Source organism: Gymnogyps californianus, chromosome 28, assembly GCF_018139145.2.
Source record: "Gymnogyps californianus isolate 813 chromosome 28, ASM1813914v2, whole genome shotgun sequence".
Taxonomy (NCBI): domain Eukaryota; kingdom Metazoa; phylum Chordata; class Aves; order Accipitriformes; family Cathartidae; genus Gymnogyps; species Gymnogyps californianus.
Window position 1 is genome coordinate 5,116,649 of NC_059498.1, and position 15,879 is coordinate 5,132,527.

The 15,879-nt window shown below is 50.5% G+C and overlaps 1 protein-coding gene across 2 annotated transcripts; it reads left to right on the forward strand.

The window, feature by feature from the left end:
• The first annotated feature begins 590 nt into the window (after window positions 1–590).
• PHB1 (prohibitin 1) lies at window positions 591–6,056 on the forward strand. Of its 2 annotated transcripts, XM_050911850.1 has the most exons (6): window positions 591–715; window positions 1,125–1,286; window positions 1,725–1,867; window positions 2,516–2,632; window positions 3,796–3,891; window positions 4,864–6,056. In XM_050911850.1, exons 1-6 carry the CDS (start codon window positions 628–630, stop codon window positions 5,074–5,076), a joined length of 819 nt encoding a protein of 272 aa, XP_050767807.1. In that variant the 5' UTR covers window positions 591–627; the 3' UTR covers window positions 5,077–6,056. The 2 variants fall into 2 exon arrangements, with proteins under 2 accessions (XP_050767807.1, XP_050767808.1); XM_050911851.1 differs by lacking the exon at window positions 3,796–3,891 and having other exon boundaries at window positions 2,516–2,539; window positions 5,026–6,056.
• Window positions 6,057–15,879: the final 9,823 nt, after the last annotated feature.

Consider the following 15,879-nt stretch of genomic DNA (forward strand, 5'->3'; position numbering starts at 1 on the left):
AAGGGAGAGGGGCGGGAGGGCGCGGTAGGTGCCGGGGCCGGGGCCGGGGCCGGGGCCGGGGCCGGGGCCAGGGCCAGGGCCAGGGCGCGGCCTGCGGGCGGGAGCGAGCGAGCAAGCAGGGCCTTGGCTCATAGGGCGCCTGTCCTGGGGCGAGAGGCCTAGGAGGGAGCGGGGAGAGGGAGGCCTGGCGGGGGAGATCCGGGGTGCGGGAGGCGGCTGGGTTCGGGGTACGGAGGGCCTGGAGGGAGCAGCCGGGGTAGTACAGAGGGGATGGGGTGAGCTGTGATCCGGGGGCGGTATCGGGGCAGGCGGCCTGGGCCTGCGGCGGGGTGCCGGGGTAGGGGTGTCCACACACGCGGGGTGCTGCGAGGCCTCAGGCCCCGAGCCCAGGGAGGAGATGCGTGAGGTGTGCGGGTGGAGGAGGCCCGCGGGGCTGAGGGGCTGTGGAGGGGAGAGAAGGAGTCGCTGGGGGGCATGGCGGCACTGCAGGTTGGGTTTTTTGGAGGGGGGTTAATCCTCGGCTCCGTGGGCCAGGACCCCCTGGCCTTCTTGTTTAATGTGGTTTTAACCCGCTCGTGGGTTTTTGCAGGAGGGAGTTTTTAAAGGGGCTGGAACGGGACGTGTGAAATGGCTGCGAAGGTGTTTGAAAGCCTTGGGAAGCTTGGCCTGGGGTTGGCTGTCGCAGGTGGAGTTGTCAATTCTGCTCTTTACAATGGTGAGTGGGAGAAGCTGAGCGCTTCCACTTTATATCTTTTTTTTTTTTTTTTGTTAGTATCTTGGCTGCTCTGTGCTTTTATTGCTTATGGCATGGGGGGAAAATAGGAGCCTCGCTGGGCTGTTTTATACATTGTGCATTGCACATGCAAGAGGAGCGCAAGGTCCTTTCTCTAGAAAGCTGTCAGGTACCTGCTGCCCTTGTGAGCAGACTGGGGGCCAGGAGTCACGGCTGCGTCTTCTCTTTCGCCTTGTTGCTCCCAACAATCTAATTAATTTCACCGGTCTCCTGTAGCAAAAGGCTCTAACTAGCCCCGACAGACCCCTTCCATGGAGAAGGTTTTGGTGGTGTGCAGGTACAATGGATGGCAATAGCGAATCCGCGCTTGACGTGCTGTTTTCTTCTCTAGTTGATGCGGGCCACAGAGCTGTCATCTTTGACCGATTCCGCGGGGTCCAGGACACAGTGGTAGGAGAAGGTACCCACTTCCTCATCCCCTGGGTACAGAAACCCATCATTTTCGACTGCCGCTCTCGCCCCCGTAACATTCCCGTGATCACTGGCAGCAAAGGTGAGTGTTCGGACCCGGCAACCGTAAGAGAACCAGATGCTCTGCTGAATCTTTTTTTTTTTTTCTTCTGGACGTGGAGATCCCACATGTCCCGAGTCCAGTTTGGCACAGAGTCTGGAATGCTTTGATCTGTCTTTTTAGTTATAGAACACATTAAAGGACCCTTCCTTCAGTCCTGTAAGTCATCCCTTTAAATATAACGTCTCTGTCTTTACAGTAGGGCAACTAATTCCCTGCATAGCAAACAAACTGAAGCTTAAATCTTCTCTGTAAGGAGAATTTGGATCCCAAGGTGAAAGGGGTAGTAAAAATAACTCTTCTCTGCTGGCAAAAAGAAGTCTGAATGTCTATTATTTCTCATTTAGTTGCCCCAGAGAGGACAGCTTCAGGATGTCTGCTGTCCCTGTGGTTTGCCACTAAATTCATGACTCTCTACAGATCTACAGAACGTGAACATCACATTGCGTATCCTGTTTAGACCAGTGACTGCCCAGTTACCGCGGATTTTCACCAGTATTGGAGAGGACTACGATGAGCGTGTCCTGCCCTCAATCACAACCGAAATCCTCAAGTCTGTTGTGGTAAGGACAGCGTGAGAGCCGCTGGGCTCCGCTGGTCATCTTTTTTTTTTTCCTTTTTAGCAGTGAGAGACCAGCTGGAGTGTGGAATTTGTCCAGAACAAGGCTGCTCTTTCCACCCCCCAGGCTCTCATGAGCCATCCAGAAAAGCTAATTGTAGCTGTGCTAATTGTTTGTTTCTCGGTTGTTCTGACTGCTTGGCCTGACTTGATTCACGTTGGATGATCCCTGGATGGAAAGAGGTTTCTTTGTTACCTGCTCTCAGCTGTTAGCTCTGCTCTTCAGGCTGGGAGTCTCAGGCAGGAGACTGGGATTTTCACTTCTCATGTAATCTTAGGTTTCAGCTTACTGAAGACCTCTGGTTTTGGAAGCATCCCCAGGGGACTGCTAAATAATTACTAACCAACTTTAGTCCAGCTTGTGTGCTTTTATGTTAAGTGCTCAACTGGACAACCTCCCCTCCAGCTTACACTTAAATTCCCAGTCATTCAGTCTTTCTCTTACTTCAAATGCCTGGGCAGCTCAGTGTTTGCTAGCTTTGGGAGAAGAATTGGATTAAGTCTGGGGCTCATGGGTGCAAAGACAGGCAGGGCATGGAGAATCTCTCACTTCTGGGAGCTTGCTTCTCACTGTTGTCCATCCTGATTTCAGGCTCGCTTTGATGCTGGAGAATTGATCACTCAGAGAGAGCTGGTCTCGAGGCAAGTGAGTGAAGACCTCACGGAGAGAGCAGCAACCTTCGGGCTCATTCTGGATGATGTGTCCTTGGTAAGAGTTCTCCCTTTTCGGTTTTTCTCTTTGGAGTGTGCCCAAATAAGAGCAGTGGAGAAGAGACTCAGTGGATGGCCAGAGAAGGGTGGGCTGGAAGTTTGGACGCGTGGACTATGTTTGTCTGTCTGCAGTTGCATGGTATGTAGCGGTTACCGCTCCAGTCAGTACCTCTGGTTTTGTCGCTGGCCTTCTGTGACCTTGAGCAAGCCCTTGAAGGCGCCGCTGCGCTGGCTTATCGACAGACATCACTGTTGCAAGGCTTTTGTAGTTGAAATGAAGAGCAAATGCTTCTGTGGGTGATGGATCAGGCTGCACATTGCTTTAGAGAAGGCAGCTGTTCCACAAGCACCCTGAGACACAGGGAGAAAGTGCTAGGCGTGAGGAGGTAGTGAAAATATCCACTTTTGATAGCATCCTTTTTCTACAAAGTATTAGGTTTTCGCCTGGGTGTGTCGTCTTCTAAGACTGTTCAAGGAGGGAGCTCTCCCCTCCTCCCCCTCCTATCTCCCTATAAGCTTTGTAAATTAAATGTGTTGTAATCTGGCTTGTACGGCAGCTGTCCCTCTCCAGGGACTTCCCTCAAAAGCCTGCTCAGAGGAAAGGGACATATAGGAAGTCTTTGCAGGAAGGTAACTTTGTTTCTGCAACATGTGAGTTTTGACTCTTTGTTTCTGGTGCTTTCTCCCGAGCGCACTGCTGAAGGAAATTTACCTTTCCCCTGTCCCATCCCAGAAGCCTGCAGCTGTCCAAACAGCCCGGGCTGAGCACACCAGTGCATAATGGAGCATGAAAGGTGTAGGATGGCTCGGCAGACAGCGGGCTTCCCTGCCTTGGGAGGGGAGCGCTGAGCGAGCGGGCTCCCTCGGCCGGGTGCTCGAGCAAGCGGTGGTGGCAGGGGAGCGTGGTGTGTCTCTGAAGGTACTGGTGTTACTGGTCTGCTGGACTGGAGCTGCGCTTGTGGTGTCTCCCTTGAGAGTTCAGAATTGGATGGGGAGGCCCGCTTGTCCCAGTTTCTGTTCTTTTAGGGATACTGGCTTTCCATCTCTGTTCCAGTTTCACTGATACAGGCAGGCTGCCTCCCCCCTGGGAGCTGCGTGGGTCACAGCAGCGCTGCTGTAAACTGTCAGCGTTGTGGACTTTGCTTGCTTTGTGCCCTGCAGACCCATCTGACCTTTGGCAAGGAGTTCACGGAGGCGGTGGAAATGAAGCAAGTGGCCCAGCAAGAAGCAGAGAGAGCCAGATTCATTGTGGAAAAGGTACCTTGTCCTTCTGAGAAACTTTGAAACGGTTCCTGGTATCTCCTTCCCACTCTAGCTTGCAATGATCACTTCACTCGCCTGTCAGGAGACCCAGCAGGTTGAATGACGAAGTCACTTAGGGTCATAACGCTGATAGAGTTCTCAGCTCTGGCACATGATTGCTGGACAGATAAAGCCTAAGGTTGGTTTTATTGGGTTTGGGGGTCTTTTTTTTCTTTTACTACCATGTCACGGTCTTACTGGAGTGCTGAACAGAAATGTCTGCATGGAGGAGGGGGAGGAAGTGCAAGTTACAAATGGGGTTCAGGGTTGAGATTTGCAGCCCAAGTGATCCTGCTGTTTGTGAATTTTGAGAGGGTGGCCAAAGGTTTCCGTGGTGTTTGATATCATGGGCACGGGGGCCTGTGTCCTAGGAGCCTTACTGCCTGCCTGCATGCAAGACCACATAATCTCAGATCAACCCAGGATCTTGGTGAGCATCCATAGAAACAATTTCGTGTTAAAGTACCCTGGTACAGCTGAGAACACACACCTGTTGAGATTGCAAGAACTTGTAACTACACCCAGAGTTAATCCAGTGGATGCAGTAAGATGCGTGTAATCAGTCAGGATGATTAAACAGTACAAGTATTTATCTGACCTGGTTTTAACTCCACTGAAGTTGTCGAATCTTTCATAGACAATTTTCCACCAGGATTGCCCTTAGGTGGGTTAATGTTTCATGAGGTTAAGACTGATAAAGCAATTTCAAGATGATTTTTCAACCTTTTTTCCACAGCAGGCAGAAAAACAGTCTAACAGAATACAGCTTTAAAATAAAATCACCTTCTATCTTAGCTCTCCTACTGGGGAAAAGAACAGTAGGGTGGTGAGGTGGGAATTTATATTTTAAACATGACAATAGCATCTTCCTTCTCTTTTGCTCTTGTTTTCTCTGTTGGTTATTCCCTTCTCATCTGTTACTTTCAGGCTGAGCAGCAGAAGAAAGCAGCTGTCATCTCTGCTGAGGGAGACTCAAAAGCAGCCGAGCTGATTGCCAACTCGCTGGCCACTGCAGGCGATGGCTTGATTGAGCTGCGCAAGCTGGAGGCAGCTGAAGACATCGCGTACCAGCTCTCACGGTCCCGCAACATCACCTATCTGCCCTCTGGACAGTCTGTGCTCCTCCAGCTGCCACAGTGATCCTGGCTCTGCAGCCATAGCTAGCCTGGTCACCTCTACCTACCAGATCAGCCCTTTCCAAAAGAATCTTCGCAATTTCCTCATTGGTAAAAGCAGAGGAAATTAAAATTCAACCCATTTTGAATTCTTAATCAAATAAAACCAAACGCTCTTGACAACAAACCTGCATTCCTCCCATGTACGGTCAGAGCAGTGGCTCCGCTGACCATTAAGCTAGGTTTGAGAATTGCCCCTTTCCAGGCAGTTTGAGCAACAGGAGCAGAGTTTTCATTTGTTCGCTCCTGGGACGAACAAGTAGCCCAGGTGACTCCCTGACCACGCGAGTGCTGTATCAATCAGGTTTCACAGCGATGCTTCAGTGCCTTTAGGCTGGCTGAGCCAGGGTCGTTACAGACTTGCAGGTCCTGGACTATGGAACAGGGACGCGCGGGGCTCGCTCTTCAGTCAAGCCAGTCTTTTTTCAGGTGTCAGCTGAGAGTAAGAGGACGTCTCAGCTGTTAGGACAGTGGCTCTGCTGTGCCTGTGTGAACCATAGCACTGATAGCTGGAGGCACAGGTTGAGTGGATTGTGGCTGGGGGTGAGAATAGCAGAGATTCACTTTATGCAGTAGATAGATATCAGGCATGGAGGAGAAGATACTTCCTCTGCAGGAAATACTTCTCATGTACGTGCCGGCAATGGGACATCTCCACTTCTCCCCCCGCCACCACACTCTGATCTGTTTGCTACCGCTTGCCCTGTTGTGCAGCGTTGGTTCTTTCACCAAGGTCAGTAAAAGTGGCAGTTGGCCTATCGCAAACGGCACGCGGGACAAAGAGGGGATGACTTGGTGCTCCGTGGCTCAGGCAGTCAGAGGTGGGCAGAATTCTCTGTTACATCAATGCTCTTTTTTTATTTAGGGAACCTGAATTGTGAGGAGGATGTGATGGGTTTGAGATTGTATAACCAGCCTTCAATAAATGTCACAGTCCCAAGTGTAGTAGTGTGGGTTGTTTTTTTGGGGTGGTTTTTTTTTTTGATATCTCAGAAGAATGAAGGTTGGGTCAGTGGAGCAAGACACCTCATGCTTGTGCTAGATTATTTGGATAAAAGTCACTTAGCACAGGCAAATAGGTCTTGCTCCTGACAACTTAAAGCTTGAAACATGATTCTTAGGCTAAATTCCTGCAACAAGGTAAGGCTGAGAGCACTTGAGATTATTGCGAGGGCTTTTAACTGCTTTCCATGCACAGTTCAGGCTGTTGTTTACTGCATGTACGTATATTTTCCAGGGTGCTCTTTTGATGCAATACTGTGCTGTTGGAAAGAAAATGGGGGTGTATTGTACCAGATACAGCCTACAGTGAACTTCAATCCTGTCAGCAGCTGTCAGAAGGCATGGTACTAGCCTGGCACACCATTACACCCATCCTGCAAATAGGGCGTACCATGTCTGTTATCCTGAAGCAACGCAGTCGTAGGTGGGTGTCATCACTGCCCTGAGGATGTTGAGCCCTCAGGGAAAGCTGCTGTGAACAGTGGGCTCATTTCATCATTGTACAGCCACTTTGAGTTGTTGCCCTCGCCTCTGGCGAAATGGGGAAAGACTTGCCTGTTTTTTCTGCTGGGCAGGGTACGTTCTTGCAGTGATGAGGTGCCTGAGCTTGCAAAATATTTTAAGCAGCTGAGCAGTCGGTCCATAACTCCCAAATAACTTCCAGACCTCTTCCTCCTCCAGTGCTCTTGTTCTTCATTATTCTGGTTTACCGCTTCAGACACTTCTAAGGAAGCTTCCACTTTTCTCCCAAGGCTCCTTTTAAAGCCCCCTTAGCGTTTCCTGCGTTTCTCTCCGTTAGTTTCATGCACCAGGTGTTGGGCTCAAAACAGTTTGTCTGAAATCCCTTCTCAGCTTCCGTGGCTCTGCATTACCTCTCCCTCCAGTTCTGCATTTTCAGTGGAGTGTGGAGTGTTTCCTGCTGCTTTTGCTGTTAGCCTCTCTGGAGGAGGTGTCTGAGGCTCTAACGGTGGCCCCTGGGTCTGATTAATCACCATTTCCTTTGCTTTTGGGTGTAATTCTTTTTACAAATGTTCCCTGGCTGTTAACTGCTCCTTTACCCTCGCTCTGCCTCACTTAATGCCTAAAGCTGCCATGAACTCATCAGACTTCAAAGCTGCTCTTGAACCTGTAGCTGTCTCGGTGTGTGCTAGCTGAACCCCTTGTTTATATTGTGTTTATAGCTGCTCTTCAGCCTTGTAGACCATGTGGACCGCCGAGCTATCTGGCTCCAGATGGGAACGGTGACCCTAAAATCAGGACGTGGTTTTGTGTGGGCTGCAGAGGGATACTGGGTGAGGAAACAGCCTTCTGCTTGCTGGATGGATGCTGCTCTGAGCGCTGCGCAGCAGTGAGCGAGCACTGCCTGGCATCCTCTGCCAAATTTCTCAGGTGCTGGCAGACTCCTTGACAGAAAAACAAAACAAAAAGTTGAGATTGTGTAGTCAAGGACTGGCTTGCCTGGCATTCCTGGCCAAGGTTGGACTGAAGAGAGTCAAAGGCTGAACTCCGCTTCCCGGGACGCTGGCCCTTCCCTCGCAGCGTTCAGGAGGTGTTAGCAGGGTGTGAGCACTCGCTCCCGGTGCTCTACTTGTCAGGGCAGTAGAAAGAGCTTCGGGCTTGGGTAACATGAAGGCAGGCCGCCCTCGCTGCTCAAACAAACAAGGTGTCCCCACCCTCTCTGTTTGGCATTTCTAACCTTGTTGCTCTTAATAATCCAGTAACAAAAACTTGCTCGTGAAAGCGAGTGCAACCTGGGGTGGAGAAACGAGAGAGAGGGTCAAGGCATGTGGCTTTGTACTGAGGGCAGAGAGAGGAGTTTTGTTGTGCAGGTCCGGGTCTGCCCTCCCAGAGAGCCTGCGTAAACCACTCGATCAGCCTGGCATCCTGCGACTGTCACCCGCTGCTCTGCTGGCCTAAGAGGGGCCGGCTCCCAGCTGCAGGGCAGAGCTATCGCAAGGGCTGCCTGCTCTTTGCAACTCTCATTCGTACGAAGGTGCTGGAGATGCTCCAGAAACAGCAGATCTCCCCCTTCACCTTATCTTTAGAAAGAGCAAGAGAGGGGCTGTCTTGTGACCATGCCTGGAGGAGCAACCACTGTCTGTGACACAGTAATCCATGACCACCATGTGCCACATCTTTTGGGTAAGACGCTTCAGCCCAAGGTAAGCCGTGATCACGGGGAGGCAGCCAGATGAAGCCACTTGAAGGGAGGTGGAGAAACTTCAGGTTTGTTTCTGCAAACAGAAAAGCCAGCGGGCCTGTGGTCTGGCTGTCACGCCTGGATTCACACTGTCTGAAATGCAGGGCACAAGGCTGACTGACTGAAGAATTTCCTGTATTGGGCAGTTACACCAGTTCTCTGTTGTGTGGGCTTTCTGCTGCTTATTAGGGATTGCAGCCATGCTAAAACTTTTGCTTTGGGGAGGGGAATACTTTCTGTGGTCAATTTTTCTTCATTTTTGACACCTGTTTGCACAAAACACTTTGAATTTAGTATATTCAACAACTTTTAATCCCCCCATTGAAACTGGTTTTCTCCAGAGGAAGGACAGCATGATTGCATAAAGCCAGTGCTCCCCCAGCAAGGTTGGATGTGTTACTGGGCTGGAGAAAGCACTCACTTCCTTAAGCAACCCAGCTAAAAGGGGCCAAAAATTTACTCAAGAGAAAGCCTCTTCCCCAGTCCTCTGCCTGGGTGTTCGCCAGTCACAATTAAATGCCCTTCTGCCAGACTCTCCCTCCCCAGAGCTGACTCACACCAGCATCACACCAGGTACTCCTGGATCTTTCCGTTTTCCAACAAACTGTTACATTTAGCACCAAAGTCTTGGGGCCAGGAGCGTTTTGCAGGTGAGTGATGGGGGCTGTAGCTTTGCTGCTAACCATGACAGACCGCGTTAGCCAGGAAGGACGCTTGCGAAGAGGTCACCTTTTTCAGAAGGCAAAGACGAATGCAAACTGAGGAGCGGTGGAGGCCGGCAGCCAGGCTGCTCTCCCACCAGATGGCAGCAGCAATTCTGCTCTCTGCGTGGGAAGGGTAGCGGGGACCAAAGCGTCCCTCAGCCTCCCGTGGGGACAGGTGAGCGGGGAGGTCACCCTGCCCTGGGCAGAGGATGCAAGGAGTGGACATGAACAAGGGCAAACACAATAGCACAGTCTCCAGGTGAGGAAGAAAAAGCACAAGCTGGCACAAGAGCTGTCTGATGGGCAGTACCACTCAGGCAGGCAGGTATGAGGGTTTAGTCCCTGTGCCAGGCTGTCCTGGTAAACCTCTGATGCCCATTTCACTCTGCTGAGCATCTCCAGCTCCAGGTTTTAACCCCTCTAGCCTAAGGCAGCACACTTGATGGTGCAAATGCCCATCTCCCTTTCTAGCCCTGGTCCCAGCATGGCTTGGCTTTGCAGCGTGTCTCCTTGCAGCCCTCTGAGCATTCCTCCTTTCCCTTTCCCGCTCGCCGAAAGGCCGTTCCTAGTTTATTACTAATTCAGGGTGGACAGGAACAACAGAAATGTCTAGGCATGACTTCAGAGGTGCAAGTTGCTTTAGCTTGACATTAGAAAACAGCATTGAGTCCTTGGGTCCAGAACATTAGTATGATGAATTCATACTGGAGGGCCCAGTGTTGGTAAAAGCTTGGCAGTTCTTTAATCTGAAGCCCTGTAGTTTTGTGGCCCCAGAGCAATTAGACTAATGGCAGCACAGACTCATTACTTGTATTTCTCTGAATACAGCCCAAAAACTAAACTACAAGGACCAGGTTTTGGGCAAAGGTCTGCTGGAAATGGGCAACGTAAGACCTGCTGGGGTGACTAAAGGGCCCTGTATGAGGGGGACTGCAGCCCTCTCTGCTGCCAGAACACATCTCCCACTTGAGACCAAAAAGCAGCAGTTGGTTGCCACCTTCACACACCAGAGCCCTACAAGCCAAGGTGAAATCTCCCTGCCCACCACGCTGCCTTGGCTGCAAAACTCCAGAGAGGTTTGGTTTGGTTTTCCTGGGGGACTTTGCCTTACTCCTCCTTCCTTTCATGCTAAGGGGAAGAGCTCAGCTCTGCACCACCCGCAGCAGCTGGGCCAGCCCACTAGCAACATTCAGACCAGCCAAACAAGCTTTTGTTCATGATAAACAAACAGGAAACTGCCTGATTTCCTCTGTGTGTTCACCCTCTCTCGCACGCGCGCTTTCTCCCTATTTAATACATAACCAGCCTACCTGACTTGTAAAGAGGAGACCAAAAGCAACCACATGGACAGGCACTCTGGAGCAGTTGTAATTTGCAGCATAGCTGTTGCATTGAAATGGGCATCTGCTCCCTGACAGTCGCTGATGCACCAGAGCTGAAGCCTCTCCAGGTAAGGAAGCTCCCCGGGTTTGTGATAATTTGTACCCTGCAGCAAGCTGGCAGCATGTCTGAAGTGGTTAGAGCAAGGGATAGGGAGGAGTTTCCTTATTGCTTCCTTTGTGCTGTTTATATCCAAGTGGATCTAGCAGAAAATGCCTCTGTCCTGAAACACAGAGGATGTGGCGGGGTGTGCAGGGGGGAGAAAGCACTTGTGGAAGCGGGTAGGAAACAATGTCCTAAGTCAGGCTGGAGCTCAGCTCAGCTGGGAGATGGGGAGCATTCTTAGGGCCAAATTTGGTTTAATTATTCCTTGCCTGGCACTAGGCAGCACTGGGGGCTGAGACATTTCTCACATGCCTGTTTTCCATCAGCAGAACTGAGCTGACTTCAGTCCAGCAAGTCCTGACTGACACTAGCGTAATTTTCAGAGGTAGGTCAGGTTTACTTAGGGATGACTCGACTTTTTGTGCTCTGGTTTTCTGCTTGGTGAAGCAGGAGACGACTGTCACAGGTAGAGAGGTATCAGGGTGAGTGACAGGGAACATAAAATGTACTCTAGCTAGGGGATGCAGAACAAACTTCCAGAGAAAGAGAAGCATCTGAGGTCTTTAGAAAAATACGATGGATGCTTCTTTTAACCACATGCCCACCCATAGCCATGCTGGGTTCACTTTCCCCACCCATAGAAAGCAATAAAAAAACCAAATGTATGGGGAAAGGACCTGGTAGAGCATGTATCCAGTTCTTGCTGAACACATCCCCAGAAAGGAGAGGAACTAGAGAGGCTGGGAAGCTCCCATGAGAGGCTGAGCTCAACTGCTGCTGTAAAAACAGCATTTGGGGCTCCCCACACTGGATCTGCACATGATGCTGATCTGGATCAAGTCAGAAACCTGCAGTGAGTTATCCTTGACCTCTGACAAGCCAAAGCTGTGCATGAGCATAGGAAACTGTGTCCCAAACAGAGCTGCAGGAGGGCAGTGCAGAAGGTGGAGTCAGTGGAAGATGCCAGTTGCAAGACGTGTTCGTGTCCCCCATGCTGGTAGGGGCAGCAAAGCAGGAAGGGCTGGAGGAGGCTAGGAAAGAGTGTGTGCAGGATGCCCCTGAAGCAGTAGGTTAAAAATATTCAACACAGGCAAGAACAGGAAGGAAGCAGAGGTTAAGCCTGAACAAGGTGAGTCTATCCTAGAGACATTAATTCAAACATGACTTTCATGGGCATAAGTCTTGCGGTGCCCCTTCTGCAAAGCTGGTAAATGCAGCTGCGTCTCTGTCACTTACAGCACCTTCCTCCCAAGCACAGCTTTCCATGGGTACTTTTCAAACCCAGAGGGAAGTTTCTACACAAAAAGCTAGGCTGGAAGATTAGGTGTGAATGGAAAGGACTCTAGTTAAAGCAGTTTGTTCCTCACAGCCAAGGTACATGGACCCTACTTGCACTGCTTTGGTAGGGGTTGATGCTGCTCTGAGCAGAGGTGCTCTTTAACACAGGAACAGAAAGGTCTCTAACAGCCTGCTGTGGTGACGTTTCCATTTAACAATTACCCCAGCACAAACTTTAGAACTTCCCTTATGTAGGCAGTCTGCTGGAGAGATCACCTGAGATTACAGCATAACACCAAAGCTGATCAAACAGACAACAAAGAGTAAAAGCCCAATTCTGTGAGTTTCCCTCACTCCCATCCTGCTCTTGCTGTATCTCAGAATCTGTATTTTACTTTATTTAAAAAAAACAAACAAAACAAACAAAAACCAAGGCTCCCCAAAGAGAATTCTTTATTTTTTTTTTTGTGGCATGATTTTTATGCAGAGGCTGATGGCTCTGATAATACAGTCATGTTACCACCCTGCCCCCAGTATCCCAAAGAAAGTTAATAACCCACATGTGGATCTGCCAGGCTTTTCTGTATTACACAAGGCTGTTACTGCTGCCCTGCCCAGGCTGAGTTCAAGCATCTAATGCACAAGGCCCTGTAAAACCATGCTGAAACCAGCTGGCTGTGCTGGGTCCCTGAAGAGCTGCCCCTCAGCACCCACATGCTTGTACTGCAGCACTAAAATACTTGCCAGGGAGGGCTGAGTGTGTCTTCTCAGAAGGGCAGAGTTAAAGCTGCTGGTACCCCCAGTGGGTACCTCAGTCTGCAGTTCAGCTTCTCAGGTGTTCATTGCATGTCAACTCTGCCTGTACCCTGCTGCTCCAAAGGTCTAATCTTGGGCACAAGGAGATGCTGGTGCATGTTAGCTCTGCTATATTATTCGGAGGCAATTAATCTTTAATTGTGGCCTTACACTGAACTAGTAAAGGAGAAAGGAGAATGGGAACAGGAATTTCCTCTGCTTGAACTTCTACTTTGCTCTGATACAGTCTCAAAGCCCAGTGCCTCTGCACTCAGTGGTGGTGGTGGTTCCCTCAGACAGTGCAGGGCTTCCTGTGACAAGAGCTAGCAGGAAAAACCCTTTGTTTTCCTTTTGCTTCCTTTCCCATTGCTTGAGAGGATCCTGAATCCTGCAGGACATAGCAGGATACCTAAAAGATAAAGCATTAATCTGAGAGTCAACTGGTTGGGTTGCAGACCGGGTCAGCAAGGTGTCAGCGCCCTGTCCATGCCTCAGTTTCTCTTCTCACCCTTGGCTTGTTTTCCTAGTGGGGCAGGGCCTGTTCTTTGCAGGGTCCTTGAGCAGCACCTAGCTCCAAGGGCCTTTCTCCCTTGGGGAAGGAGAAAGAGTCCCAATTGCAACTGCATTCTCAGAAGTGTCAAGTCATGCTCAGTTCAGGCTGTTCCCAAAACAGAACTGTTATGATGCGGAGGCCTCAGCAAAACACCAAGCATGCGGAGAAGGGCTAGTGCTGTTCCACTTGGCTCTGCTTAGTGCCAGCCCTGTCACCAGCACCAACAAGCCACCAAGAGTCACCTCTCACCATGGGAGGAGGCAGGTAGGACAGCAGGAAGGCAGCCCATCTCCCAGTTGGCTGTGGGAAGAAAGAGGCCTAGAAGGGCTGGTTTGCTGGCTGCTGAGTTTCCCAAGAAATCACCACAGCAGGAGTCTGGATGAAGCAGAGAGCCATCGCTGCCTGGGTAAAGCCAAGAACTCTTGTAAACTGGGCCCCATCTCACAGCAGCACAGCTCACGTGGGTCTGCAGGCACCAGACTGGGCAGACATCTCCCTTACTAGAGGATTCCAGCCCTGGTTTGCTGCCTGAAAGCCATATAAAATAACCAGAGCAGACAGCTCAGGGATTGCCCAGGAACACCCAGCTTTGCAAACCCAAGAAGCCTGCCCATGCCACAGGAAAATTAATAGCTGATAAAAAGTAGTTCACCTCTTTGATTTTCTCCTTCCCACACTATTCTCCAGCTGGTACTAGTGGTTATCCCCACCACAGAGCTTGCTGCGTCTCAACAATACTCTTACTCATTAAGTTTGCTTTCTCAGCAAGTCTAGAACATCTAGTCCTCTAGAAAAAACACAGGTGGGTAACACTGTGTTCTGCTGTGCCTGCAGCCCCTGGCCCAGCAAATTCTCATACTTTTATTGTACTTTTCACCCTGAAAGGTCCTAAGCTGCTTAGCAGAAAAAAGATCTGGTTTCCAGGGAGGGACAATGTCACCTACTGCTGTATTGCTGCTACTTCTGGAGTGAGCTGCAAACAGCTGCTTGCTGAAACACTGCAGCAGTTTAGGGAGGAAATGAAGATCTGTATCACCTGGCACTGCATGCAATGAGGAGGACACATGAGGGCATTTCCCACACTGGTTGTACTCTAAAGAGAAGGGAAATGCCAGAGAGAGGGGGCAAGGGAGCCACAGCATCTTACTGAGCAGGGAACAAGATGCAGAAAGTTGCCCCTAGAAGTTATACACCAGTGTGAAGGGAAAGCAGAGATGACAGCAAGGAAATCAGAGGGCTGATAAGGCTCTGTGGCTGTGAGGCAGGTGTGTGCTAGGGAGCGGATCATGTGCAAGCAGAGATGTGGGGCTGTTGCTGCATTTTGTTTGTTTCTCTTTACCTGGCTGACATGTCTTTTCACGTCAAAAGCTAGATCAAAGAGAGGGATGTAAATAGCTGAAACAGGCTTCCTTGTGGGAACAGGGCTGAGTGCCACAGCCAGCCTCTCAGCTGGATCCCTCCCTGGGAGCAGCATAAGGAGCTGTCACCCTCCATTAGCCAAACACCCAGGGAAGAAAGTGTGCGACTGCTGGGTGCCCTGGGCATTCAGGAGCCAAACCATGCAGCAAGGCTAGGAAGAGTTGCTCTCCTCTGCAGCTGTCCCTTCCCTAGGCCACCACCGATGCTGATGGGACACAAGCAGGGCCATGAGGACAAGTGCTTTAGTTTCATCATGTCAGAAGCCCTTCAGAGTCCAAGGATATTTGCACTTGGTCCCCGATTTAGTTTTGGGGTTTTTTTTTTAAACTCTCCCTCTGCAGAGTCATGGTGTCCACTGAGAAAGAGGGACTTAACACTTCCTTTTAATCTCTGCATAGCTCTTTTTTGGGGGGAGTGAAATAACCCTCACTGACATCATCTGAAGCTGAGGATGCAGAGCACTTTTGTCAGGAAAGGCCTCTGCAATCCTCCAGTAGCCTTTTCAACACGAGGGGACCTCATGCTGCAGGCTCAGGGTACGGAAGCCAGGTTAGAAAACCACAGACTGCGTCAGAGAAGAGGGAACAGCAAAACAGCCTAGGAGACCAAATGTTCTCCTCACATGCTGGAGAGAGAGATCATCAAGGTCCTGGCCTACTCTTGTCCCGTGGATGGACACCAGCAGTGGCTTCACCTTTGTGGGTGCTGAAATAGTTGATTGCTTTATTCCTCATCTGTAGATGAGCAGTAAGAAGCAGAGAAGAGCACCCACTGTTTTCCAACGTCCCTCTGCTGAAATCCCACATTTGCAAGTGCGGCTCTGTCACCACTGTCTTGTTCATTCACCTTTCAAGAAAAAGATCCCCAGCATTTTTCTTCCTGCCCTTTTCAAGGCAGGAAATCCTACTACATGGCATCCTTCACACGCACACAGTTAACCAAGAGCAGCACCACATCCCCTGACATCCTCTCTCTATTCTCAAGAAGCTGCATTGCACAAGGGTGTTGGGCCAAGATGAAGCAGTGCCCAGGGTCTCCCCTGGCTACCCCTTCCCTCTCCAGCTATACACAGGTCCCAGCAGAGATCAGAACAGCCCAAGGCCTGCTCTGAACTGGGCCAGCTAGTAACAGCTCCCATGGGGTTGGTCAGAGTAAAGTGCACCATGATCTGCTCCTTTCCCATGCCCCTCACAGCAGGGGTTGCTGGGGCAAGGAAGAAAACTGGCAACATGGTTCTGATCCCGCCATGGGGCTTCCCCAGCCTACCCTGTCCCTTTCATTTGATCATGCACTCTGAAAGCCCCAATCCCTGCTCTGCACAGGGAGCTCAAA

What these genes read in the sequence shown, in the direction of transcription:
- PHB1 (XM_050911850.1), top strand. Translation starts at nt 628, where the DNA reads ATGGCTGCGAAGGTGTTTGAAAGCCTTGGGAAGCTTGGCCTGGGGTTG. An exon ending in CAATTCTGCTCTTTACAATG is followed by an intron (nt 716 to 1,124) that starts GTGAGTGGGAGA and finishes TTTCTTCTCTAG; the next exon opens with TTGATGCGGGCCACAGAGCT. An exon ending in CCAGATTCATTGTGGAAAAG is followed by an intron (nt 3,892 to 4,863) that starts GTACCTTGTCCT and finishes TGTTACTTTCAG; the next exon opens with GCTGAGCAGCAGAAGAAAGC.